Source organism: Rasamsonia byssochlamydoides (genome assembly GCF_041956645.1).
Source record: "Rasamsonia byssochlamydoides strain NRRL 3658 unplaced genomic scaffold VTN77scaffold_33, whole genome shotgun sequence".
Classification (NCBI taxonomy): domain Eukaryota; kingdom Fungi; phylum Ascomycota; class Eurotiomycetes; order Eurotiales; family Trichocomaceae; genus Rasamsonia; species Rasamsonia byssochlamydoides.
Window position 1 is genome coordinate 259,214 of NW_027192416.1, and position 25,729 is coordinate 284,942.

The 25,729-nt window shown below is 49.8% G+C and overlaps 8 protein-coding genes and 1 non-coding gene across 9 annotated transcripts; 7 read left to right on the forward strand and 2 right to left on the reverse strand.

Moving 5' to 3' along the window:
• Window positions 1-1,222: 1,222 nt before the first annotated feature.
• VTN77DRAFT_4786 (uncharacterized protein) lies at window positions 1,223-1,765 on the forward strand (the record flags this gene model as incomplete). Its single annotated transcript, XM_069420883.1, has 1 exon — window positions 1,223-1,765. The coding sequence occupies one exon, from the start codon at window positions 1,223-1,225 to the stop codon at window positions 1,763-1,765; it is 543 nt and encodes a 180-aa protein (XP_069277549.1).
• Window positions 1,766-3,030: 1,265 nt separating this feature from the next.
• On the forward strand, window positions 3,031-4,940 carry VTN77DRAFT_4787 (uncharacterized protein; the record flags this gene model as incomplete). Its single annotated transcript, XM_069420884.1, has 6 exons — window positions 3,031-3,078; window positions 3,144-3,378; window positions 3,440-3,522; window positions 3,584-4,043; window positions 4,169-4,688; window positions 4,763-4,940. 6 exons carry the CDS (start codon window positions 3,031-3,033, stop codon window positions 4,938-4,940), a joined length of 1,524 nt encoding a protein of 507 aa, XP_069277550.1.
• Window positions 4,941-5,606: 666 nt separating this feature from the next.
• VTN77DRAFT_t83 lies at window positions 5,607-5,722 on the reverse strand. Its single transcript has one exon. It is a non-coding gene; the product is annotated as a tRNA-Ile (tRNA).
• Window positions 5,723-6,279: 557 nt separating this feature from the next.
• Window positions 6,280-7,202, reverse strand: VTN77DRAFT_4788 (uncharacterized protein; the record flags this gene model as incomplete). The annotated part of the gene is made up of 3 exons (XM_069420885.1): window positions 6,280-6,650; window positions 6,757-6,818; window positions 6,868-7,202. The coding sequence occupies 3 exons, from the start codon at window positions 7,200-7,202 to the stop codon at window positions 6,280-6,282; spliced, it is 768 nt and encodes a 255-aa protein (XP_069277551.1).
• Window positions 7,203-8,238: 1,036 nt separating this feature from the next.
• On the forward strand, window positions 8,239-9,729 carry VTN77DRAFT_4789 (uncharacterized protein; the record flags this gene model as incomplete). Its single annotated transcript, XM_069420886.1, has 5 exons — window positions 8,239-8,481; window positions 8,548-8,674; window positions 8,731-8,854; window positions 8,905-9,362; window positions 9,416-9,729. 5 exons carry the CDS (start codon window positions 8,239-8,241, stop codon window positions 9,727-9,729), a joined length of 1,266 nt encoding a protein of 421 aa, XP_069277552.1.
• A 1,346-nt stretch (window positions 9,730-11,075) lies between these two features.
• On the forward strand, window positions 11,076-14,559 carry VTN77DRAFT_4790 (uncharacterized protein; the record flags this gene model as incomplete). Its single annotated transcript, XM_069420888.1, has 6 exons — window positions 11,076-11,254; window positions 11,303-11,335; window positions 11,390-12,740; window positions 12,806-13,935; window positions 14,001-14,363; window positions 14,433-14,559. The coding sequence occupies 6 exons, from the start codon at window positions 11,076-11,078 to the stop codon at window positions 14,557-14,559; spliced, it is 3,183 nt and encodes a 1,060-aa protein (XP_069277553.1).
• A 1,844-nt stretch (window positions 14,560-16,403) lies between these two features.
• On the forward strand, window positions 16,404-18,514 carry VTN77DRAFT_4791 (uncharacterized protein; the record flags this gene model as incomplete). Its single annotated transcript, XM_069420889.1, has 4 exons — window positions 16,404-16,513; window positions 16,571-16,830; window positions 16,902-17,150; window positions 17,199-18,514. The coding sequence occupies 4 exons, from the start codon at window positions 16,404-16,406 to the stop codon at window positions 18,512-18,514; spliced, it is 1,935 nt and encodes a 644-aa protein (XP_069277554.1).
• Window positions 18,515-20,602: 2,088 nt separating this feature from the next.
• On the forward strand, window positions 20,603-22,365 carry VTN77DRAFT_4792 (uncharacterized protein; the record flags this gene model as incomplete). The annotated part of the gene is made up of 5 exons (XM_069420890.1): window positions 20,603-20,844; window positions 20,896-20,923; window positions 20,980-21,606; window positions 21,659-22,197; window positions 22,251-22,365. The coding sequence occupies 5 exons, from the start codon at window positions 20,603-20,605 to the stop codon at window positions 22,363-22,365; spliced, it is 1,551 nt and encodes a 516-aa protein (XP_069277555.1).
• Window positions 22,366-24,315: 1,950 nt separating this feature from the next.
• Window positions 24,316-25,698, forward strand: VTN77DRAFT_4793 (uncharacterized protein; the record flags this gene model as incomplete). Its single annotated transcript, XM_069420891.1, has 1 exon — window positions 24,316-25,698. The coding sequence occupies one exon, from the start codon at window positions 24,316-24,318 to the stop codon at window positions 25,696-25,698; it is 1,383 nt and encodes a 460-aa protein (XP_069277556.1).
• Between the last annotated feature and the right edge of the window lie 31 nt (window positions 25,699-25,729).

Consider the following 25,729-nt stretch of genomic DNA (forward strand, 5'->3'; position numbering starts at 1 on the left):
TATCCTGACCCAAAAATATGTACTGTACCGTATGTATGTGTGTGTGAGAGAGATCGATGTCAGGAAACCCCCAAACGCTGAATGAATCCCCTTTCTTTTTTTTCCTATTTTTTTACTCTATCGAGAAATAATAAGCGAGCGGCTTTTTTATAGCCCCCGTGGAGACGGAACTAACTAAATAGCTACTACTGATCAAAGAAATGAGGAATGTAACAAATATGGTTTTTTTTTAACAGATAAAGGAGTTTGCGCTGAAAGAAAATCAGATAATTGCCGGATTAGGAAGGGAAAATGTGGGGCAGTTCGGCTTTGTTCAGTACGTTATGTAGGTTTGGAGACCTGTTTTTCGGTGGACAGTAAAATTCTTTCTATCTGACTATCTATGTACTGTAAGGGATGAAAAAGTAATGATACGGGTAAGCTATGTTCTCGACAGATGTTTCACGGACAGTACTGTACTCCGTACGAGAGTATGTACGGATTCAGCGAAAAGCAAGGAGGTGCGCTGTAACTACTGTATTAAGAACGAGTGGTATTAGACCACCATGGACGGGCACAAAGAGTCCTCTAGTGGATTGGGGACATACTCAGGACCATATAACAAGAATATACTTGTAGGTTCAAATCCCGTAGCTGACATGACCAGGCTACACTAGATGGTTAAGTGCTCAGGGTCAACAAAGAATTATGACTCACCAGGCTTATATAAAGACGGCAATAGCTATGTTAGACTGTTAAGAGCATACATAATCTAAGACTGAAAAATGCTCTATAAAATGGAAGGATTGTTATCATTATACTGTATTAGGAAGGTTTATTTTTGACCTTCCTAATCGGGTAAAAAATAGGGGGATTTGGTGGAGGGATAGCCAAACTGTCCATTCCCCTGTCACTGTCTGTCTTGAGACTAGCGTACTGTCACATGACTGCTCTGATACACCTGATCCGGGGCTCTCAACTTCAAAAGTACGGTGCAACCACCTTCCAATAGCTACTACCATCTAGTATCTGCAAAAGCTTCAAATCTATTACCAAATTCAGGGGTGAATAGCCTGGATTTATCGGCTTTTCCTGCTCCCCGCTTTAGAAGTTGCGTGAAATTGCGGTTTTGAGGTCGTCTGCTTCTTTCATCTTCCAAGATCCTCAGCAGCTATATCTCTGAAGATAGCGAGTTTTTATCTTTGACTAGACACAGAAGGTGTAAGTGGGCAACTCCCGGTCTATGGATAACCGTTTCTACCAGCAATACCAGCACTTTCCCTTGCTGACTCAATCGCTTCCAGATTATCGACAAAATGGGCGAAAGCGCCGAATTCTGGCGGGAATACAAAGAGCAGAAAAAAAAACGCGGAAGCGAGAAAACCCGCCCCGGCGTCGATGTTGGGATTGGATGATCGTCGGCGGGCACTGCCACTTCGCCAGAAATCGCTCCTCGTTCAAAACGTATCGGCGACTGCGGGGTGAAGCAGGGACGCCGAACGCCGCTCGTGTGATTGGCATCGGGACAGTTGAGCTGTTGGTCCGACGCAGTTGGAACGACCCGAAGCCTTATAAACTGGTTTTGGAAGACGTCCTGCATATCCCGGATGCGATCTGCAATGGCTTTAATCCCATGTTACTATCTGACGGTGCTTGTTGTCAGTGCCGATCTGGGAAAGATGGATGGCAGGGCATAGATCCTTACACTGAGGAGCAGTTATGGTATACTAAGCCTTTTGCGAGGCTGAGCAAGCTGGTCCTCGCCGGCAATCCGCAAGGAGAGTAATTTACATGTTGAGTATCTATCTCACGCGTGAGCAGTACGCCTATATATTTCCCTGGAAGGCTCCAGGCGGTTTGCCTTGAGGCGTGAGCTCAAAATCATCGTCATCATCATCTTTTGCTTTTCTTTTAGAAAGGATGTTCTGTTGGAGATTCGTGATTACAACGTCCACATCAGGAATGTGCTCCCAGGATACCACTCTCTTGGGCCGGAATCTGACTTGATTAAAATACGCTCTAACTCGTACTGTTACCATGATGTTTATATGAGATCTTGTTATGATATCGATCTTTGATAGGTTGTTTATCCAGGGAATCTTTTATCATTATATATGCATATGGACTTGTCTACCTGGTGTTGATGTGGAACTATGATACTAAGAAACCTGAGTTTTGTATCCTTGCTTTAGTCTGTTTATCTATAGTTACATAGCCCAGTATAATTTTATTCACTAAATGGGCCCAAATATTGGTACGTAAATTTTAATAGTGGGCAGTTCTGCAATATTCCACTCTGTTTAGAGATCCTCATCTGAGCTGCCTTGTGGCAAGCATCCGCCAGCAGCAGTCATCCTGCAGAACTTCGATTCCCACCCTTTCAGCGACAGCTTGCCTGGCCTGGTCGACATTGGATGATGGCTCCCCCTATTGTTCCTCGGAAAGGATAAAACATTATGCGACATTCCCCTCACTAATTACCCAGACATGATACGTGGATAGTGCCCAGGAGGTGTCGCAAATCATCCATTCAATTTGAAGCGATGGCTAATTAATCATTAACTTTCGGAAACCCCGGGGAACAGGATATACGGAGTATTCCCCGCCAACAAAAGGCGCTAGCGTAACGGCTTCTCCACCAAGTCTGCAGAATTATTAGAGCTGCTGATCTGCAGATTTGCTGCTATCAAGAGTCAGGTGAGCTTGGCTCGGGGTAATGCGTGTCACATTATGCGTATATCTCAGGATACATATTTGTGCTCTGTACGGAGAACGGGGTGCACAGTATGTGTTGAAAGCAAGCATTATTTTATACAGTTTACACATTTATTTCTATCCTCGGCAGATCGGCACTCGGTTGACAATGAAAATGCTATAAACAGGGTCACATCATTATCGAACTTTCAAACCTTCTCTCTTTACTTTCCATGGATTGCAAAAGATAATTAATTACTCAAAAAAGGGCCAGAATGATGGGCTTCACGTGACTCTTTGTCCATCGATATTAAATTGATTGCCTTCCTGTTCTGTACGACAACAAAACAAGCCGCCATGGATATAAGAGATTTCGCTTTCTGGACCGGGCTGCTCCCTATATTGGTATGAATACCCCAAAGCTTGGCGAGGTAAATTTCAGATTCAAGATTCCAACATCTGAGAAACAGCTCCTACTTGGCGGTACAGTAGGGAAACTGGTCTATAATCTCTACCTGCACCCCTTGCGCTCTTACCCCGGACCCTACCTCGCCCGCGCCACGCGTTTATACTACATCTATTACGACCTGCAGGGAGTGATCCACCTGAAAATCAAAGAGCTGCATGATCGATATGGCGAAGTCGTACGCATTGCTCCGAATGAGCTGTCATATAATACCAGTCAGGCATGGAGGGATATTTACGGCAAGTCTAGTTGATTCACTCGACCTAAATCTGATCTAACTCAATCCTGTACTGTATATAGGTCACCGATCCAGTACAAAACAAGCAGAATTTGAAAAGGACATGACGTTCTTCTCTAAGACACTGAACAGTACCACCAGTATTGTAGGGGAGCTTCCGCTCATATACAAGCGTATTGCAGCAAGCTAATGTCCTTTTCTACTAGTTCATAGCGAACTCAGCCGATCACCGTCGGATGCGTCGTCTCCTATCCCACGCCTTCTCCGAAAAGGCTCTCAGAGGACAGGAAGCCCTGCTGAGGAAATACGTCGACCTCATGATCACGCAGCTGTGCAAGCGCGCCGCATGTCCCGACACCAACGGGGTCGTCGACCTGGTCAGCTGGTACAACTTTACGACGTTCGACATCATCGGCGATCTGGCGTTCGGCGAACCCTTCGGCTGCCTGAGAGACGGCGTCTGGCATCGGTGGATCAAAGTCATCTTCTCGACTATCAAGGCCGTAACTTTCCTGCGCGCTGCGCGGCGGTTCCCGTCGCCGGTGAAGGAGATCCTTTTCAAGTTTGTGCCTGCCAGCTTGGTGGAGAGCAGAAAGTACCAGTTCAAGTTCAGTGCGGAGCGAGCGAGAAGGAGGATCATGCAGGGATCGGAGCGTGAAGACTTTAGTAAGTCGTTGCCTTCAATCCTAAGCGAATTTTGCTTTTGCTTTCTTTCCTTCTTTCTTTTACCAAAACAAATACTGGTCGATGTTTACATATCCATTACGAGTTTACAAAGCTAACGATTCCAGTATCCTACATCCTCCGTGCAAACGACGAAAAAGGCATGACTCCAGAAGAGATCGACACCTTATCCTCTGGCCTGATCATCGCAGGGAGCGAGACAACCGCCACGCTGCTGTCCGGCGCAACCTTCCTCCTGCTGAAGCATCCGACGGTTCTGGAAACCCTCACGCGGGAGATCCGTTCCTCATTTCGCTCCGAGCAGGACATCAACTTCCAGAGCCTGTCACACTTGCCATACCTGCATGCAGTCCTGGAGGAGTCGCTGCGCTTGTACCCTCCTGCACCGAACACATTCCCGCGGACGACACCCACACCGGGAGAAGTCATCTGTGGGAAGTTCGTGCCAGAGAAAGCGTCCGTGGGACTCCATATCTGGTCGACGATGCGATCGGAGCGGAACTTCCGTGACGCTGAGTCCTTCCTTCCCGAGAGATGGCTGGACGATGCTGATGCCCGGTTCGCGTATGATGACAAGAAAGCGTTTCAGCCGTTCTCGTACGGTCCACGGAATTGCCTGGGGAAGAAGTGAGTATCACAGCCCCCTGGAACATTGGAAATTTATAGAGAAAGCAAAAATGGTATACTGATCGCAAAAACAGCCTCGCCTATGCGGAAATGCGACTGATCCTCTCTCGACTTCTCTGGAACTTTGACCTGGAACTGCAGCCAGACAGCACCAACTGGATTGCAGACCAGAAGACGTTCATGCTTTGGCAGAAGGGAGCACTCAATGTGAGATTGCTTCCTGTGAAGATAGAGGAAAGTGATAATTTTTGATAATATGATTTACGTGGTTTCCCTAAACTTGAGAACGTCATAATGTCATGATATTTATGATATGTGGAATGAATGACTTGTGTTTCTTCTCTTGTCTCTTGTCAATCCATATTTATGGATTTATTGTTTGATCTATTGCAGCACATCATTTACAGATTATATAGGAAATCAGAATGACGAAAGCTCATAGTCTTTTTTTTTAAATATACCTAGGTAATTTTTGCTATATTTAATGGTATATATAATCTTTGCAATAATGCCATGGTCCCAGCTAGTCTTTTCCCTAGTGCTTGCCATGGTATTTGCCGTATATTAGGCATTTTGCCATATATCTCGTAAATATTGTAAGTACTAACCCTGAAGAGGCAGATTCAGCGGTCGCCCAGTGGCCCAGTGTGTACCTAGGTATGCCTTATATTATAGCATTGGTGATTTCCTTATTATTCATTAAATATGATACTGCACTGGTCTGCATAGATCAGGTGTCCTCTCCGGCGCTGAATATTACATAAGCTGCATACATCCTCACATATGCCTTCTCTTTGCCACGCAGATACGTCAAAATTAGACTTTATTTAGGATACCGCCGATATGGGAGTTCTAAATTCATCCAAACGATAATAAGAAAACAGCAGTAAGTATGTAAGAAAAAAAATAATACAGGACTAGACCAGCCTGGAATCGAACCAGGGTCGCTACATTGCTAGTTATCATAGCATATCCTCCCCGGAAGGGAGGAATATCCTATAAGAGTAGCATCCTAACCGTTAGACCACTGGTCTTGCCTTAAACCCGCTGGGTGTGGGTTATGTAAGCTTATCAAGCATTTCTTGAAACCAACTAATTTAGTAATTCATCCCTCCTAGAACTGTGCAAATTAACGACCAACAAGTAAAAAAGAGCCATGTAGGCACAGTGTAAATTGGATTAAATTAACAGACAAAAAAAAAACTCACACTCCCAGAATCCTTAGGAATATTCAATCTCAACTAAGAAATGGGATGCTACGAACCCCCTCGCGGCCCTAGGTTCCTATACCGTAGGTTAGTTAGGTGCCTGTCAGATAGTAGGAGGAATGTAGATGTATGCACTGTACATAATGGCTCGTTAGTTGTGCAGAATAGCAGTACGTGTTACAAGATGGGTAGGTAAGTTTTTGGGATCAATTTTGCCCCATTTCTACATATACTAAGGAAGGATTCGTCCGGGCTAGTGTGAATGAATGGCTTTTAACATTTGAATTGTATTCGCAAAGGCTCTAACTACATCGACGCATTATGGCGAAGCTCCACCGTGGCTAAACCATCTTCTACCTTTGATATAGCACCAGGGTCTCCACTTAGTCATCTGGGTGTGACGTCCTGGAGTAGGAGATGTGAATATCAGTCGTCTGCAAGGCGGCGTCTTTCTGCCGGGGAATGATGCCCTTTTCACTCTTATTGGAGGCACTGCTCGTGCGGCTGAAGATATGCGTCTTCGTCCTTCCTGCATCCAGCTTGTTGAACTTGGAGGAGCGCGAAACGGCATGACCATGCCGCACGCCACCACCACCATTGCCTACGTTGTGTTCGAGTTCGAAGCTGTTACTGGCCTCTTTGGTGCTGCCACCGAAGGAGACTTTGAAAAGGGACCGCATGGCCGGGACAGAGGCGCACGATGAGACCCATATTGACTTCGAGACAGGTGCTGAGTTCGGCGGCGGACCAGTACCTGTATGCCATCATGTCAGAACAGGCACGAGGACTCGCTTGAAGCACCAAGAGTGGAGGACGAACCATGGAAAGTCAGGTTGAGTCAATGAGATGGCATTCGTCACCTGTCTGGCGATCGTCACGTAGATGGTCAGGAGACCGACTCCGAAGGCAATACACAAACCGACTAGAAGCATATCAGTACGAAATTAGCAGCAGACGAACAGCAGTCATACTCTTCCGTCGAGGAGTGATTTGGAGTTTCCTTAAGATAGATCGGCAGAACTGCCAGCAGGATGTCCGTCGTGATGTGGAAGGCAGCATTGAAATAATTGAAGTTCAAGATGTTGATACATCCAACTGGGAACGTCGGAGACCAGAGGATCGAAATCAGAGTGCACAGAAAGATGGTTGTCTGTATACACTCTCTGGTCAGCATGTCAGACTCCAAGCCGGAGGGCAGACCAACGATCGTCGCCGCAATTCCATGCAGAAACACGACAGTCCAGAAGCCGTAAAGAAACCGGATATGGTTGTTGTTGGAGGCCAGACGGAGATAGAGGGCAACCATGCTGGTCTTTGCAAGGCTAGGCGTTATCTGTCACTACGACTCTACACGACAGGAGACGGAGATGGATACGTAGCCAAGAGCCAGATAGTATAGAATCTGCGAGACCCACGCCCACTAGAAAGAGGTGAGTATCCGTGTCGTTCATGTTTCATCAGAACATACTTTTCTCCCGTACAAAATCTCATACTCAGTCAAAATGATCTCTTAAACGTGATGCTCTCAATATTGCAGTCAGTGTTGTAGACTATCTCCCGCACCTACGGAGTAAGTAAATACTTTGTACGCCAATGATCGTGACGAATGCGGAGCAGCAGCCAACGGTTTTCACCTTGTCATCCTGTCATCCTATCATAGTAGGATCCATTCTGGTCCGGCCTGGCCTGGTCCATCCGTCTCTTAGACTTTACTCCTTAGGGACCTCGGACCCTGCATAATATTCACAGGAACTCCGCAACAGGTTAGAAGCGGGTTGATCCCGTCAAAACCCTTGTCGCCCAGGGACTGATAAGCGTCTGACGAATCCGTAGTACTAAGGAAGTCGAGTTAATTTACCAGGGGGCCGCCGCTGCCAAAACTTGTCCTCGTTTGGAGCCACAAGAATGGAACCGTTTCTTACTGAAGAATACTCCGTAGTCCACTCTCTCTCGCTCAAAGAAAAAGAGAACGATTGCTGAAACGGTACGACGTGCTATACAGTAGACCCGACTCGCAAAACACCGGTCTGTTGACGAATTGCCAATAATACCGAGGACACAGAGCTCGTTGCTTGCCCTAACTACCTAGGTAGGTCTAGTGCCTGCTGGCCGGGCTGTTCGAGACATGGGCTAATGCTCCGTAACATATCCTCGAGATATGCCGTCTAAAAGGATGAATTCTGTAGCTCTAAACGGGACAATATCCTAGGATAAGAAGCCCCATGCCGCCCCCTGTGTGCCCTGGTGGTTTTGTTTGGCTGATGGTCCTTTTCCTGCGCTTGTCTGCACATCTATCTTGAATATTACTGTAGTGATACCCACGCGTTTCATCGTTGACAACCATGAATCAGGCTTCCCCCGAAGAAGTTTCCCTGCAGAACGCCGCCATCAGGCAGCAATTGGCCCATGTGACCTCCCTGGTCGAGGAGTATATCGAGATCTCCACCTTGAATGCTGGCAAGACGTTGACTATCCAGGAACATGGCGAGCAGAGCCGAATCCACACCATTGTCGTGCAGGAAACCTACAAGCTGCTGCATGCCATCAAGGGCCCTTTGGACACGGTGTTCTGCCATTTTGAAAATGTGAGCCAGTCAATTGAAGATCATTAGGGATAAGACAGAGAGGGCACATGCTAAGAGAACCTCCAGGTCGCCCACACTGGCGCCGTGCGAGCCCTCTTGGAGATGGGCGTCTTCCATGCCCTGCCTCAGGACGGCACGAGCAAGACGGCAGAGACTCTGGCCAAGGAGCTGAACGCAGACAAGGAATTGATCAGTGAGTCAGTCTCCTCATGCTCGCGGGGACATTGGTAGGCTGACCATGTTCACAAGTCCGCCTGATGAGAATGGCCACCGTGTGGGGTCCTTTCAAAGAAGTGGTCGTGGAAGAATACGCCCATACCAGGTACTCGCTCGTCTACTTGGTTCCTGAAGTGAACGGCATTTTCAAGGTGCTGTAAGTATCTTATGTTTACTTCGAGCTGTCGTCGATGCTAACTCCCTCAGTGTTGACGAGTACCAACCAGCCAAGCTCCGGTTCCACGAGTTCTTCAAGCTCAACGGCTGGGTCAACCCCATCCAGGACAACAACAGCCCATACACCTTCGCCCACCGCACCGGAGGCAAGAATATGTGGGAGTTCATGGGCCAGTTCCCGGAGCGGATGAAATCGTTCAACTACGCCATGCAGGTCCAGTCGAGCGCGGCTTCGTGGGCAGTCGCGCTGTACCCCTTTAAGGAGGTGCTCAGCCAGTTTAAGACAACCGAGGACACGCCCCTGGTAGTTGATATTGGCGGCGGAAAGGGACACATCCTGCGTCAGATCAAGGAGCTGAGCGGTGGTGCCGTCAAGGGCCGCTTCATCCTGCAGGAGCGTCAGGAAGTGCTGGATGTCATCAGTGAAGACGAGCTTCCTGGCATTGAGAGACAAGAATACAACTTTTTCACTCCTCAGCCGCTCAAGGGTGCGTAGAGCTAGTAGTCCAGCTGATATTTATATGCTCACTTGACTCAACAGGCGCCGTGATCTACTACCTCCGCCGCGTCTTCCACGACTGGCCCGACGCAGTCTGCGTGGAAATCCTCAAGAACATCGCCGCTGACATCACCGACAAGGCCAGACAGCGCGTCGTCATTGCGGATGACGTCCTTCCCGAGAAGGGCGCCGACGCCGAGGCCGCGTGGATGGACTTGACGATGATGACCCTGGCAGGCACCGAGCGGACAGAGAAGCAGTGGAGGAAGCTCCTGGACGATGCCGGCTTCCGGCTGGAGAGGACGTTCGTAGGACCGGGGACGAACTACGCTGCTGTTGAGGCGTTTTTGAAGTAGGCAGACTTGACTGTTTACGTCAAAGTATGTACATACATAGATACAGTACATAAGATATAAGCATAGAAGAGGAGATAAGATGATATACTGCAAATGAACCAGTCAAAATAAGAGTTTACTTGCTATGTGGTATATATACCTACTAGTAGTTCTCCCTGCAGATTATCAATATTCTTTTTTTTTGTCTTTCTAATAAGATAGAAAAACACAACCTTTTATAAAGTCTCAATTCTCAGATTTCCTCTTCCCTCTCCTTGGCATATACTAGAAGAAGAATATGAATAAATAGCTTGAGGCACTACAATTAATTCATTAACTGACTGACTTGAATAAGAAAGAAGCGATCTGTCAGGGGGGCAGGGATAACATAGCACTGCACTGGGGAGAGAAGAAAAACGGGAATCACGTCTATTGTAAAAAGATTTAACTGCTGTTTGCACATAGTGTCACATGTTTTTGTAAAAGTTAGGTGAGTGAGTATCGACAACAAATTCATGAAATCTGCTTACATACCTAAAGAAAAAGAAAAAAGAAAAGAAATAGCTGTGTTCTTTATGAAAATCATTTCCAATATAATGCAAAATCCTTTTAAAAATAGGGGTATTTTATACTATATAACATGTATTTTTATTCTTTTACTCGTGAAGAAAAGATTAACCGACGTTGATTTTTATCAAGCCCTTTTCTTTGCTTCTACTTGTTTATTTAATCCTGGAATACCTTCCTAACCCCTTTAATTATTATTGTTATTTATTTTTAAGATATAATCAGCATCAAGAATAAACCCAATTTTCTATTTTTAAAACCTATAAGATCTGCTAATCTCCTACTATGAAGGACGAAGTTGAGGATACTATTGAGGTTGTATTAAAGAATTGAGTTAGCCTTGCGGGGAGAGAGAAGAGATAAGAATAAGGGCGAGGTTAAGAAATAACTAGCAGCCTCATTATTGTTCTTTCTAAAGAGGATTATCTAGGTGAGTCAGGTCTTCACAGATTCCGTCTCTTCTGATGGGACGGCTTCCCCGCGGGGGCGGGCTTACTAAGGAACCTAACCGAATTATCGGGATTACTCCGTACAAGATGAAAGAATGTCCAGACCAAACGCGCATCCATCATCGGCCGTTCTTATATTCCAGGTTCAATTGAGCGTCTCGACGGCCAGAAATCATCCCATTTCCCACAGTTTGGTGATGGTTGACTGCGATGGCCCGCCGTCTGTCGACCTGTGTATTGCGGCGTCAAGAACGTCATAGATGATTGTATTTTTCGCCCCTCAGGCATTAGTCCGGACAGACCAGCTGATACAGCAGAAAAAGGCAAAGAGAATCGCGATTTCGAATCAAAATGGCTTCGAGCAGGAGCAGCAGCTCTGCTCCCGAGTCGTCAGAGGCTGGCGGGAATACCAGCCAGACAAGCAATGGCCCGGAAGTGAAAAAGAGTGAGAAGCCAGGCATCGTGGCCACTCTGAAAGCGCTATGGGCCAAAACAGAGCTGGATACGCAGACTGTAAAGCTGATGATCAAGTCAGAATTCCGATTCTTTTCGTTTGTCTGAACTAACAACATCAATAGGGGTGCTATTCCGCCTACAATCTCTGTGGCAATGTATGGTTTTCTTTCTTTCCAAAAGTAATTGATACAACTGCTGACATATACAAGCTACCAATCTACGCCCGTAGCTGATACATTCACCACCCTGGGTTATTTCGTTGGCGTCATCTCCATCTTCGGGTTTGCCATCATGCCCCGATCCAAATTCATCCAGACGTTTGTTTTCAACATCCTGGCGATCTGCCTCGCATCAGCATTTGCGTTTTTGATGATCTTCTGTGCGACCCAGGCGAGGAAGCATACCGGAACCGCGATACCGTCTTCGACGGCCCCGTATAATTCCTCCGCTGCTGCGGTGGCCGGCATCTGGTTATTCTTCCAGATCTACATGATTAACACCGTGAGAGCGAAATACTCGCAGTTCAACTTCCCGGTCATCATGTACTCCATTGTGGCCAACGTTACCACCACCTACGCTCCGCAATTCGGGACCATGTCGGTAGGCATCACCTTTATGAGACGGCTCATTGGGGCATTCTTCGCCGGTCTGGCGATCGCGGCAGGCGTATCCTTCTTGATCTTTCCTATGACGTCCAGACAGGTCGTTTTCAAGCAGATGACGGGGTACATCGGGGCGCTGCGTGGCGCGCTCAAGGCTCACGCGGCGTACTTCGAATCCATGGAGCAAAAAGATATGTTTGGCCGGGTCGAAACCTACGATATGAAGACCGAGAAGAGAGGGAAGAAAGGGAAGAAGATCTACAGCTCCGAAGCGGAAGCCATCAAGACCGCAGTGAGCAAAATCACGGAGCTTCATGGCAAGCTTCACGGAGATCTTCCCTTTGCCAAGCGAGAAATCGCCCTAGGGCACCTGGGCCCTGACGATCTGAGTGAGTTATTTGCACAGTTACGACGGACGATGGTCCCGATCGTCGGGCTCGGTTCCGTGGTCGATATCTTTGAGCGTCTGTCGGAGTACAACAAATGGAACAAGCCACTCGAAGAACAGGATATCAATCGGGACGCCGCGAGACAGCGAATTGTCCATGAGTGGAACGACATCATGAGGGCGGTCCACGAACCGTTCGCGCATATCATTAAGGTGATGGATGAAGGGTTACAACACGTCACGTACAGACTCAAACTGGCCAAACCTCCCAAGAAGAAGGCTTCCCCTGCACCGGAGAGTACCGCAACTGGGGATGCCAAGGATGTGGAGGCTACGGCTGCTGCCACCGCGCCGGGAGATGATGGCTTTGCAGAGTATCTAGAAATGAAGAGCGAGGAGTTCTACCGAGGAAAACTCGTTGCGTTACGGGTGTGGTGCCAGGAGAAGGGGATTAAGGTACCCCCCGACTTCTTTGAGCATCCGGAAGATACTTCTGTCGAATTTCCCGAGAATATCGACGTTGGTCTTACCCGGGAACGCAACGAGCGGCAGCTGTATCTTTTGCTCTACGTATGTTCCCCCCTGAGATTTATCCCTACCGTGCTATCCCCGCCTTGCTAATATGTAGCCTATAGATGGAGCAGTTGCTCTACTCCGCAAGCCGCGCCATTCTGGAATTTGTTCGCTTCGCCGACGGGCGGGTTGCGTGCGGAAAAATGTCTCGAACGAGACTGATTATTCCAGGCGGCAAGCGGTTGAAGAAATGGGTCTTGAGCTCGATTAGAGTCCAGGATGGACATGGCGAGGACGACATCGGCGATATCCACAGCCAGAACGTCGTCCTGTACCTTGGCGAGGCCTACAAGACGCGGAAGGACCCCGAGCACTTGCCTCCGGAAAACGCCATGCAGAAGATAGGCGACTGGATTCGTCTGATCCCGAAGTTTTTGCGCTCTGCGGAGTCCGCGTTTGGCTTTCGAGTGGCGTGTGCGACGATGTCGGTCGCCATCATTGATTTTCTGCATGACACGCAGGCGTTCTTCGTCCGGCAACGGCTCCTCTGGGCCATGATCATGGTGGCGATCAGCATGTCTCCGACAGCCGGACAGAGCATCGCCAGTTTCGTCCTCCGAGTGCTGGGGACCGTCATCGCCATGGTGGCCAGCCTGGTGGTCTGGTATATCCCCGCTGGGCAGACAGCGGGGGTGATCGTGTTCATGTTTGTCTACATTGCCATCGCGTACTACATCCCGATCAAAAAACCTCGCCTGACGATGATGGGCATGATCAACATCGTCACCACGACCATGATCATCGGGTACGAGCTGGAGGTGCGCAAGGTCGGCAAGCAGGTCGCGACGTCCAACGGGCAGGATTACTATCCCATCTACCTGCTGGCGCCGTACCGACTGGCGACGGTAGCTGGCGGACTGGCGGTGGCCTTCATGTGGACTGTATTCCCATTCCCGATCTCAGAGCACGGCGTGCTGCGGAAGAGCCTCGGTGCGTCCTTGTACCTGCTGGCCAACTACTACTCGATTGTCCATGAGACCGTTACGGCTCGCGCTCGGGGGGACGAGGGAGACATGACGCTGAAGACGTCGGCTGGACGGCGGCTGGAGAAGGCACGCCATCGCGTGTATGCGAAACAGATCCTGATGCTGAGCAGTCTGCAAACGTACTCCGATTTCCTGAAGTGGGAAGTCCCGATTGGCGGGCGGTTTCCCAAGCGGCAGTATGATACGATCATCACATGTATGCGGAAGTAAGTTGACTTTCATATCATATCATCGGTCATTTTTCTTCATGCTGATGTTTGTTTGTCTCCAGCATCGTCAACTACGTCACCCTCGTAGAATACGCCTCCAAAACCTTCGCCCAGATGAGCAACGACCACGCCAACGAATCCGGATCCGCCTGGTACCAGGACTTCAAGACGCTGATGGTGACCGCCAACCTGACAACGCACGAGATCACCTCGCTTTTGTCGCTGCTATCGGCCAGCATCATGAACTCGCAGCCGCTGCCACCATACCTGAAGACGCCACGACCCTACTCCTTCTCCGAGAAACTCAAGGAGCTGGACAAGGACATCCTCAGCATCAGCCACAGCGCGGAACCGGGGTACGCGGCGTTTTCGGTGCTGCAGGTGTCGACGCGGTGCATCATTGGAGATTTGGAGAAGTTGATTGCGTGAGTCATCACCCACACAAAGATTTTACAGAAATAGGCGTTTAGTTACTGACGCATGTATGTATACAGCAACGTCCGCTCGCTCGTCGGCGAACTCGACTTCTCCTTCCACGCAGTCAGTACGGCCGAGGCGTCCAAGAGCGATCCTAGCATGCCGCCGTCGACGACGACTACGAGTCGGGAAAAACTCGACTAGATGGCATTTTCTATTCGATGCGCACTTTTTTTTTTCCCTTCGCTTTGCATCTTGCTGGTATTATATACCCCGATCGACAGGATAGAGATATCTGCATCTGCATCCATCGTATGTCCTGTCCTGTACATACATATATATAGGGTAACATATATTTTGGAAATATTCCCAATTCCGGCAGAAGTTGTATATTGTCACTTTGCTGACAGCTAGCGTTATATGATCTATCTATCTCTCTTTCTGTCGCAGATTCAGGAAAACAGAAGAGAGAAAGAAGAGACAGAGAGAGAGAGAGATGCCTTGACATCTTTTGCTTCTAGCTGAATCTGAACTGTGGCCCATCAACACTTTACACTCTATCTCTGTACCTAGGACCACTGATTATTATGATGACGTATGTATGTCTGTCTGCATGTTCTGTAATTATGTCCTGTTCTGTCCTTAGGTGGATAGGTAGATTTATGTAGGCAGATAAGATACCAGTGCCTTTCATTTATCATCATGATTGCCATCATAACCATGATTTCTTTCCCCCCCTTTCCTCCTTTTATTTACTTCTTGATTTTTCCTTGTTTTTTTTTTGTTGCTCTTTAACAGTATCGAAATGCTGATAATATGTAGACAGCTTTTAACTGAGATGTTCAATCTAACCAGAATAAGTAAGGCAAGGGGAGGTCCTGCACACAAACCTTTGCACCAATCGCAATCACAATGGAATCAGAATCCATTTGTCTTTCTTTCTTCACTACCTAACAGTTATTATTAGGTAGCATGATTTATTAATTGTAGTTCCCCTGCAGAGATAAAAAGAAAAAAAAAAGAAATGTATATTGAACGGTATATATCATCTCAGGAACTGCTGTAAAGCACCCCGGTCGGAGGTAGGAACCCGAGGGCTGGCGTGCCAAGCCAAACACCAGCTGCAGGTACCGTTACCTATCTGCAGGACAGGATCAGATAGACAGCAGGTCTCAAGACAAGTTGCCGATTTGAGACATCCCTCTATATAGGTGCATATATCCCTACGTATATACTCTGTACCTGGGTAGGGAGATAGGAATGACTGTACCTAAGCTTAGCCGCAACCGAATACAGTCCTAGTAGGTACTGTACGGAGTAGTGTGTTCCTGCAGCCGGAACCAGCCATAATCAACTAACTAATCATTCCGGTACCGTTCATTAATGCATTCCTCATACGGACTTCTCCGTACAGGCTGCACATCGCCTGCCTGCAGCCATGCAATGCATGCAATCCCACGCCACGCAGAGGTATGTCAGCCACATCAAGGTAGGTCCCTATTTATCTGTATTCTGAAGCGAAGGCAAGGCAGGGAAAGGAACCTTAGAAGGAAGAGAGCGACTCCATACTGTTATTGGGAACTGCTCAGACCTCGGGCCAGGTGGAGAAACTGCTGGAATGGCCAGCTGTCCTCTTCATCATGAATAGCCCCGATCCTTGGGAAGGGAAGGTCCGGAGGACGGCGGGGGAGGGGACTGGCGCGGGTTGTGGTCCTTGTGGAGCTGGATCAACGAAAAAGAGAAAAGAGAAGGGAAAAAACCCCAACGGCAACCGTGGCGCACACTGAAAACGTCCAAAGCCAAGCCCCAAAGAAACGGTGGGAATCCGCCGTTATTGGAGAACCAGCGCAAGGCAAGAAGAGGCAAGGCATGCAGTGCATTATTACCTAATTAATCTCCCTGGCCTGCGCTGACACCTGTAATAAAGTTTCGTTTCAATTTTGATTCTTCCACCCACCAGCTAGGTAGCTAGCTAGGTATTCCTTGACGACCAACCCATCCCGTCTCATCCGCCGACCCAATCCAGTCCAATTGATACTGACGACAAAATGCCCAAGAGGGGAGGGAAGAAGCACAACAGGAATAGGAACAAGAGCGGCGGCGGTGGTGGAGGAGCCGCCAAAGCAGCCAAGGCCGTCCCTGATGTGAAGAACGTCACGTAAGTCGACATGTCGACTATGATGCAGTAGAACTCGAACGTCTAACAATCGCACAGAAGCCCAGATCTTAAGGAGGAAGACCGTCTCGTGAACGGCCAGGAGAACGCTGCGAATACCGCGGAGTCGCCCGCCACGGCACCTGCGCCGGCTTCCTCGAACGAAACTCCGGTCGCAGCGCCAACAGACGCAGGCGAAGGCGACTCCAAGGAATCCAGCGAGGCAGAAACGCAGCAAGAGGACACCGCTCAACCTTCCCAGCCCGCTGTCGACGAGGACAAGAAAGAGGAAGTGGCTGAGCCTGTGCGGGAGGAAGCAGGTGAGTACAGTCGATTTCTCAGGCTCCAACTCAGCTTTGCGGCCTAACTGACGAGTCGTCACGCACTGCAGATTCAGCTCCTGTTTCTGAGCCTGCTGAATCGGTCGCCACAACCCCTCCTTCAGATACGAAGCCTGCCCCAGCTGAAGAGAGTTCACCAACGGAACAGACGGAAGAGAAGACTGCGCCCGTTGAGGACACTAAGGTCGCGAGTGAGGAATCAAAGCCTGTTTCCGAGACACCAACAGAACCTGCTACGAAGGATGATGCCGCTACCACTGCAGCTGGGGCTGCTGAGCAAAAGAACGAGACTGCTCCCGGTAGGTCGGCTCAACAAGATCATTCGATTTCCCAACTGACAACTGCAGCGGCCGAAGCTCCAGATGCCCAGAACGCTGTGAACACGGACGCCACGCCCTCGAGCGAGGAGAGCAGAGCCGACCAAGCCGCTTCCGCCGCCGCTTCTGTGGCCACTCCACACGTCAAGCGTCCTCATCAGAACCCAATCTTCCTCACGCAGGAACAGGAGCAGCCTCCAAAGAAACCCCGAGTTGATGAAGGTGAAGCAGCAAGGACGTTAGGCGACAGTTTCACGACCGGAAAAGATGCCAGCACATCAGAGTTAGCTGTCCCCGGGCGGTTTCCAGGAACTCCTTCAGTTGCTGACACTGCGTCTGTAAGCGACAGCCTCGCTGGCGGCCCTACGAGTGCCGTTACCGACAGCTTAAAGGTCGCTGCATTGGCCGCCAATGACACTCTTACAAGTACGACTGACGGCGTTGCTGGTGACGTCGCAGAGGCCAGTCAATCAATCACAGATGACAACCTCACAAGCAAAACCGAAAGCGTTGCTCAGAACCCTTCACCAGCTGTTGCCGACAGTGCTGCTGATGTCACCGACAACGCAAAGGCCAACGAATCCGTCGCGAACGACACCCTCCCAAGCGAAACGACCACAGATACCACGGGCATTCAGAAAGGCTACGACAACAAGGCACCTGCCACCACGGCTGAGACGTCAGAGAGCACAACGGCCTCAGACAGAGTGGGAACGACTGAAATAGCAGGCGTTGGCGGTGGTGCTGCGGCAGCTGCACTGGGCACCCATGTGCTCAACGAGAGCCATGACACCCAGCCGTCTACTGCGGCAGCCGAAGCTCCATCTACTCAGCAGACTGGCGGCGCCGGTGATGTTCCATCTACCCAAGCAGCTACCCCTGTGGCTGCTGGCGTAGATAGCAGCAAAGTCGCGGGTGCTGTTCCGGCCGCAGAGGATTCCAATGCGAACCAGACCTCCGCGACTGACAGCCAGCCCTCAAGCGAGGCAGCCCAGGATGCCAAGCAGGTCGTGGAGCCGCAGGATTCCTCAAAGCCGGAAGAAGCCTCTCAACCAACCCAGCCCGAGGAAGCTGCCGGTGAAAAGAAAGCCGACGTCAACGGCAAGGGTGGTGACAGCGGAAAGACAGAGACCGGAGAGACCAGCGCGCCAGAACAGAAGCCGCAGCAGCAGCCGAAAGAGACTCCCGATCAAGCTGCTGCGAATGCCGCTCCAATCGCCGCGACCAAAACCAAGAGCTCCGGGAAATCATCTGACAAAAAGGGCGGCTTGCTCGGCTGGCTCAAACGCAAGGTCTTCAGGAGTGAGAAGCCCGAGAAAGCCGTCAACGGAACCAGCCACAAGTAAACAGCCATCAGTAATGGGGTCTGGTCAGACGTTTTTTTTTTCCCATGATTTCTCCTCTACCTATATTCGACTGGCTCGAAGAAATCCATCCATCATCCACTCTTAATCAACTGTTGGTCGGAAGTTTTTCGCCTCGTTCGCTTGTGGAAATAGTGAAAGGAACCATGGATATCTATTCTGCACGAGAAGAGTCGATCGATTAATTTTTTCCCCCCTACCCTCTAAGCCTGTCTGTGTGTATATTGACCATTTCATTTCATTCTCTGAGGGTGGAGTTCAAGTTCCTTTCTTTTTTTTTTGCAGTGGATGAATGAATTTGGCTTGCTGTGGTTGATTGATTGTCAGTCGCTTCGCTGTACCATAGCGGTGAAATGAAAAGACACCGAGAATCATTAATTAGCCTGGATGGATTATTTTAGGGCATAATATCAATGAAATCAAATCAAATCAAATCAAATCAGTCGTGCTTGAAGTTGATCTTCCAAGGTAATATGGTGTATGGTATATTATGTCAACAGCAAGGACATGACATGGCCGTAGGCGAAACGCGGTCCTGGAGCGACGAATCAACGTCCATGTTTCTTAATAGCGGGGTTGATGCCCTGAAAATCAATGGCTGGACAAGCTTATCAATATGGACTGACTCCATGGAGAGAGGAAAAAGATCGAGGCTGTTGATCTGCCCGCCGTGAGAAGTAGGAAAAAGCAGAAACTGGTCACAAGTGGGATCGCATGGGAAAGTGGTCTCAAGGGCAGGTATGTCTGTCCTCCGTACTGGCTTTCTGCAGATGTCCCTTCGGGTAATTAATCGTAGTTGATCATTTCGAGGTGAGACACTCAGTGTAGCACTGCTTGGTCCAGTTGGTCTGCGGCCTGCCATGCGGTCGCTCTGCACACCGCCATTCGTCCTTGAGAGCGGATTGTCGGATTGAGCTGCATCTAATAATGACCATTGACTCGTTAGGATTATTATTAGAAGTACGACATCGTCATCCCCCCTCACAGACAACGCTAAGGGCCCCGATAGTGGCGACCAGCGCTGCGAGACCCGCCAAACCCAGAGCCAAGCTTTGCTAAGCTTTCCTCGCTGTACGATCACCTGCAGTCTGCACAGGTACGGGCGCAGCAGATAGATAAGGCAGGAGGACGCAACGAATAGGATCTGGAGACATGTCAACAGTCTGAGCCTCACCAACGCCCATCGAGGAATAAAAAGAGCATCCTATCAGTAGCACAAGGCGGTATCGTACAGAGGCATTTTCGACGAATGGATTCGCAGTGGTTCGGTGGATACTCAGCACTGCTTTGGTTTCAACCTTCCAGGCATCTCGTGGGTCGACGTGGTTGGGTGTGGCTGAGTGGCTCAGCAGGAGCGGGGGGAGGGGAAGCAATTATCACGGTCGTTTATCAGCAGCACGATGAAACTGCACGTAATTTTCCCACGGACGAGGGACGTTCGCTTGCCTGCCAGTTGAGTTGCTAGCCTGCACGGGCTGTTGGTTAGCCACCTGGTCGACAGGCGGTGGTTCGCTGGCTGAACGAGTCATTTTGATTGCAATCAATCTTGTGTGCAACCCCGCATGCAAAGGCCATCCTGGGACAGGCCCCTGAGATCCTTCGTAGCAACTTCGCCCAACGTAGGAGATGAAGGATATGATGAAGGAGAATTAGGTACTGTTCTCAAACAGCATGCGAGGCACGCTGGCGGCCTGCCCTGTCCAGGCAGGGAGTTGCATTGGTTGACGCGACGCAATGATGCTGCGGGGAGCTTGCGAAGCTGAATCGGCGAACTTTGCAAGGCACGTTCCAACACGAAACGTCCGACAATGGCTGCAAGCTGAATGCACGCCTGTCCCTGCCCTCTGACGTGGACCTAGACCTCCACTGGCTTGGGTTGCCCCCCACCCCGGACGATGGAGTGAATGCCCCTCCTCCGTATTCTCAGCTCCCAGAGAATGAAGCTCCATCCGGGCATAAAAGAGAGTGCCTCACCCAGTGCGTGCGTTTCGGTTTCCCATTCTTAGGCCTCTTCTCAAGGCAACACCACTCCTCAATTCCTCCATACCTCGTTTGTACTGCTGCTACACAATGGTGCACTTGGCTACCGTCAAAAAGGACGCCGAAGTCCCCGTCACGCCGACGCTCCCCCGTGTCGAAACGCTGGACCTGAACCCGCCAGGCGAAGATGACTTCTCCTCGAGCGTCTACGGGTCTCGCTACGCGGCAGAGGAGCTGCCCACCCACGAGATGCCGGAGAAGGAGATGCCTCGTGAGATTGCCTACCGCATGATCAAGGACGATCTCAGTCTCGATGGCAACCCAATGCTCAAGTACGTCTCCCGCTGCACTGGTCAGGCGTTGTTAAGCTAATTCGTGTCTAGCCTGGCGAGTTTCGTTACCACCTACATGGTAAGTCAGCGGTCGAAATAGGTCTATCAGCTGGAGCTTTGCTAACATGATCACAGGAAGAGGAGGCTGAAAAACTCATGACGGAGGCGTTCAGCAAGAACTTCATCGACTACGAAGAGTACCCCCAGTCTGCGGATATCCAAAACCGCTGCGTGAACATGATTGCGAGACTATTCCATGCCCCCACCGACGACAACAGCCCGCACGCCATGGGGACGTCGACCATTGGCTCGTCTGAAGCCATCATGCTGGCCACTCTCGCGATGAAGAAGCGCTGGCAGAACAAGCGCAAGGCGGAGGGCAAGGACTACTCGCGTCCCAACATTGTGATGAACAGTGCCGTCCAGGTGTGCTGGGAGAAGGCGGCGCGCTACTTTGACGTGGAGGAGAAGTACGTCTACTGCACGGATGAGCGCTATGTCATCGATCCCGAGGAGGCGGTCTCGCTGGTGGACGAGAACACCATCGGCATCTGCGCCATCCTGGGCACGACGTATACCGGAGAATATGAGGATGTCAAGGCCATCAACGATCTGCTGGTCGAGAAGGGCCTCGATGTTCCCATTCACGTCGATGCCGCCAGCGGTGGCTTCGTTGCTCCGTTCGTCAACCCCAACCTGGAATGGGATTTCAGACTGGAAAAGGTGGTTTCGATCAACGTGTCGGGTCACAAGTACGGACTGGTAAGGTTTCCTCTAGGTAGATGGCAGATTTGCAGATATTGATGTCATCTAGGTCTACCCTGGTGTTGGCTGGGTGATCTGGCGTTCGCCCGAGTACCTCCCGCAGGAACTGGTTTTCAACATCAACTATCTCGGTGCGGAGCAGGCGAGCTTCACGCTTAACTTCTCCAAGGGTGCTTCCCAGGTTATCGGCCAGTACTACCAGATGATCCGCCTGGGCAAGCGTGGATACCGCTCCATCATGCTGAACCTCACCCGAACCGCCGACTACCTGGCGTCGCAGCTCAAGGCGCTGGGCTTCATCATCATGAGCAAAGGCCGTGGCCACGGCCTGCCGTTGGTCGCCTTCCGTCTGAAGCCAGACCCTGACCGTTTCTACGACGAGTTTGCGATCGCCCATCAACTGCGTGAGCGAGGCTGGGTGGTTCCGGCCTACACGATGGCGCCGCACAGCGAAAAGATGAAGCTGATGCGGGTGGTGGTTCGCGAAGACTTCAGCAAGCATCGCGCTGACAGCCTGGTCAACGACATCAAGCTAGCGCTGCAGACGCTGGGGGACATGGACAAGGCGATGATGGAGCGATACCAGAAGTGAGTCCTCTTTTTCGCCCTCGTAAGACAGTTTGATGCTAATGTGAATACAGGCACGTTCGCGAACACGTGGTCAACTCGGGCAAATCGAAGCACAACCACCCGCACTACAAGAAGGACAAGCACTCGCTGCAGGGCAAACACGGCAAGACGCACGCTGTGTGTTGAGCACGTCGATGGCTTGCTGCATGTCACCAAAAGTGTTTCTCTTGTGATGGCGTTGCATATGACTTTGCTACGAATCCAATGACAGATGGATGATATATGACCCAATGTGCTGTACTTTGCTATTCGTCTATATGACTGTACCTACAGGGATCACCGATCTTCGTTCCTAGATCGTTAGATATGAGATGAGATGACTATCATGAAATGAAAATATACTCCATACACGCAGATGCCTCTTTCGTCTGAACAAGATGATCCATCTGATCTCATCGTCAATATCTCTGCCAGGCGGTCTGACTTCAACGACAAACAGACCCTATATTTAAATCCATTTCTTCCTGTCAGCTGGTACATACGACCATAGGGTGTGGAAAACAGGGCTTCCCGTCTGCTCAGCCGTACTTAAGCCACACGCCGGCTGGTTAGTAGTTGGGTGGGTGACCACCAGCGAATCCCAGCTGTTGTATNCTTATTTTCATTTTTATTTGCATTTTTTGTTTTGTCGGGTTAGATTCTCTTGCCGCTACAACTTCAGCCCCTTCACCTGAAGCTCCAGGTGCCTCTTTTGCCTTCACCCAATGTTCATGTACATTGCCGGTGCATTCAGCAATCTCTTATCTAATTGGACCTCTCTTTCCTTACTGATGATGTGTCCCTCGGGTACACTTTCTTTTCCACAGAACCCCCTTTTCAGTCCTTACCCTTTGCACTAAGAAACACCATCAAATGCATCAGGGTCACAGGCACATCCAGGCAGACGCTCCTAACACCGCCAAACGTCAGGGGTTACAGGAAGGAAGACTGTCAGGCCTCAAAATGAGTATAAAAAGCACAGAATTCGCTAAAAGTAGGGTCCTATCTCATAAGTGCAGAACCGACGAGGAAGAAAGGGAAAGAATCCTGTCTTCTCTGTGAGTGCAGCTTCCTTTTGGGGCCACAATAGGGTGCCTAGCTAGCTATGGATCTCTATTGTATAGTACAGGAGACTACTTTGGCCTTTTGTGCGGTCATCCTTTGCTAATCCAGGTGTAATCTCAGCCTGGAGTCCCACCTCCGGCCATGGTTACAGCTTCCGGCCTATGCATCCTTCCATCCTCCACCCTTATGATTTTCTATCTCCAGCCTGCAGATTCAATCCAACTATCTTCCTACACTGTGCAGTGTACTTCCCATCAGTTATGTCTATTGGGCGTCCAAACCTTCCCATCAGCCAGTTATTCACGTCATAGGGGTTTCAGAGTTTGGGAGCAATCAGTCATGCTGATGGATAGCGTCTCATAGTAAGGGTCATAGTGTGGTATAACACTGCTGCCACTAGGTGTCTTCTGCCCGGCTGTCACTGCCAGGGTGTGGTTGTACTTCCTCCCAGACCCTCTGATATCAGTCAGAAGGAGATGAGATGATTTCCTCAATGGTGTTTGATGTGAGATTATCATGCCAACCATCATTATTGTTGTAGGTCTGAATGACTGTCACTAAGATGTTTAAACTTTTCAAAGACATGGCTCAGAAGGAGCCAAACTTGAAAGCTGTCATTCAAGATAGCAGCGAGTGATATCTTTATGATGTGGTACAGGGTGTTAGAAAACTGAAGTGCAGAGCCTATTGGAATATGTAGATTAGAGAAGGACCGTAGGGCTGCAGGGCCAATGGCATATACTTTAATAATAATAATAATAATATATATATATACACATATATATTGGGTCTCCTCACCTCTCCTTATAGAAGTTGTGAGAACTCATTCATTATTAATATTCACACACAGACCTTCACACATCTGTGAGCACACTGTTATTTGTGTTGATTCTAGTTCTACACACCACCTTCATGACTATATGGCTGCCACCTGTCACAGAATTCCCAACCCCAACCGAGAAAGGGAAAAATGCCAAAATCTACCTCATGTCTGCTACTCACAGGGGCGATATGTACCATATGAGAGCCGCCATGGCCATTGACCCCCATCCCATCTGTATCTACGACTATGATACCAGTGACAAGAAGAAGACTGATGATTGTGTCGATTACCTGACTCGGATTGCCCGTCGGAAGGATCAAGGGATCTTTGTCGTCCCATGGGGTCGTGACACTCTCACGGGCGAGACAGTTCCGGCGTCAGTCGACGGTTGTAAGCTAAACCTCCGGCCACTCAATGATACGGATAATCCTCCAGCTCATTATCTTCAGTCCCGGAAGAACCTGCAATATATCGGAGAAGGACAGGCCACTATGAATATATACAAAAGCTGCAATGACAAGATCAACACCATCCCTTCAGCCATGGCAATCATATCCAACCCTACCATGGAGGGCCAGTTGAAGGCTTCCTTTGCCAGCAAGGACCCTTTCGCGAAGCTGGCCCTGCCCAAACCCACCATTCTGGTTTTGTATCGGGACACCGGCAAATTGGGAGGAGCCTATCCGGAGCTGGACTCGGACACTCAAGGAATCATCGATATCGCTGAGGCGATCGCAAAACTCCCCAAAGGGGAAAATGACACGTCGTTGAGTGTCGTCCTCTGTGGCAACTCCGACGCGATCAAAGATACAAAAGGGAATGTATATCCCAGTATCGGGCCGTATTGGTTGAATTTGCCCACCGACACCCAAGAGCCCAAGAGAGACGTCGAAGCATACTTCCTCAAATGGGCCTATGAAACGGGCTACTTTCAGATGGTGGTCGGATTCCGCAGTGGAGTGCTGGACCTCTTCACCTTCCTGGGGATCCCGACCGTCTCCATCGGCTTGCGAAATATGGTGGGTGAACTCCGACACAACTACCTTGCCGGGGACACATTCAAGAGGGTAAATGTTGAGTACGACCAACCGCGTCATCGAGCCACGGCGTGGATTAAACTGAATGAGGATGTCATCTTTTTGACGTCTCCGTTCTGGACTGGCTCTCCGCCCACCGGGATAGCCGAACGGACTCCGAGTCCGGAACAAAAGCAGAAGATGTTGGAGGAGGGGCCCGGACCTTTGGCCCCGTTTGATAAAGCCGTGCTCGAGACGGGATTGCGGATGGCATGTCACAAATACCTCAAATGGGATGACACCGTCCGGCCGCTGGTCCCGACGGAAAATGCCGCTATCGTGACGACGAAAGTCACGAGATCCTGCTGCCCCAGAGACATGGAAAATGATCAGATGGAGCGTTATTTCAAAGAGGTGAAAGCTCTAGATGACACTGATCTGATGAATCGGAAGAAGAGAGAAGACGAACTGCAGGAGACAAATGCACTCTATGAGAAGTACTATCGCAGCGACTTTGAGAAGGACTGGGCTCTCATCAAGGCGCTTCGGTCCCCAGAGGAAAAGAAGACAGATTGATTGCACAGGTTGCCCGCCGGGGGAGGAGGGG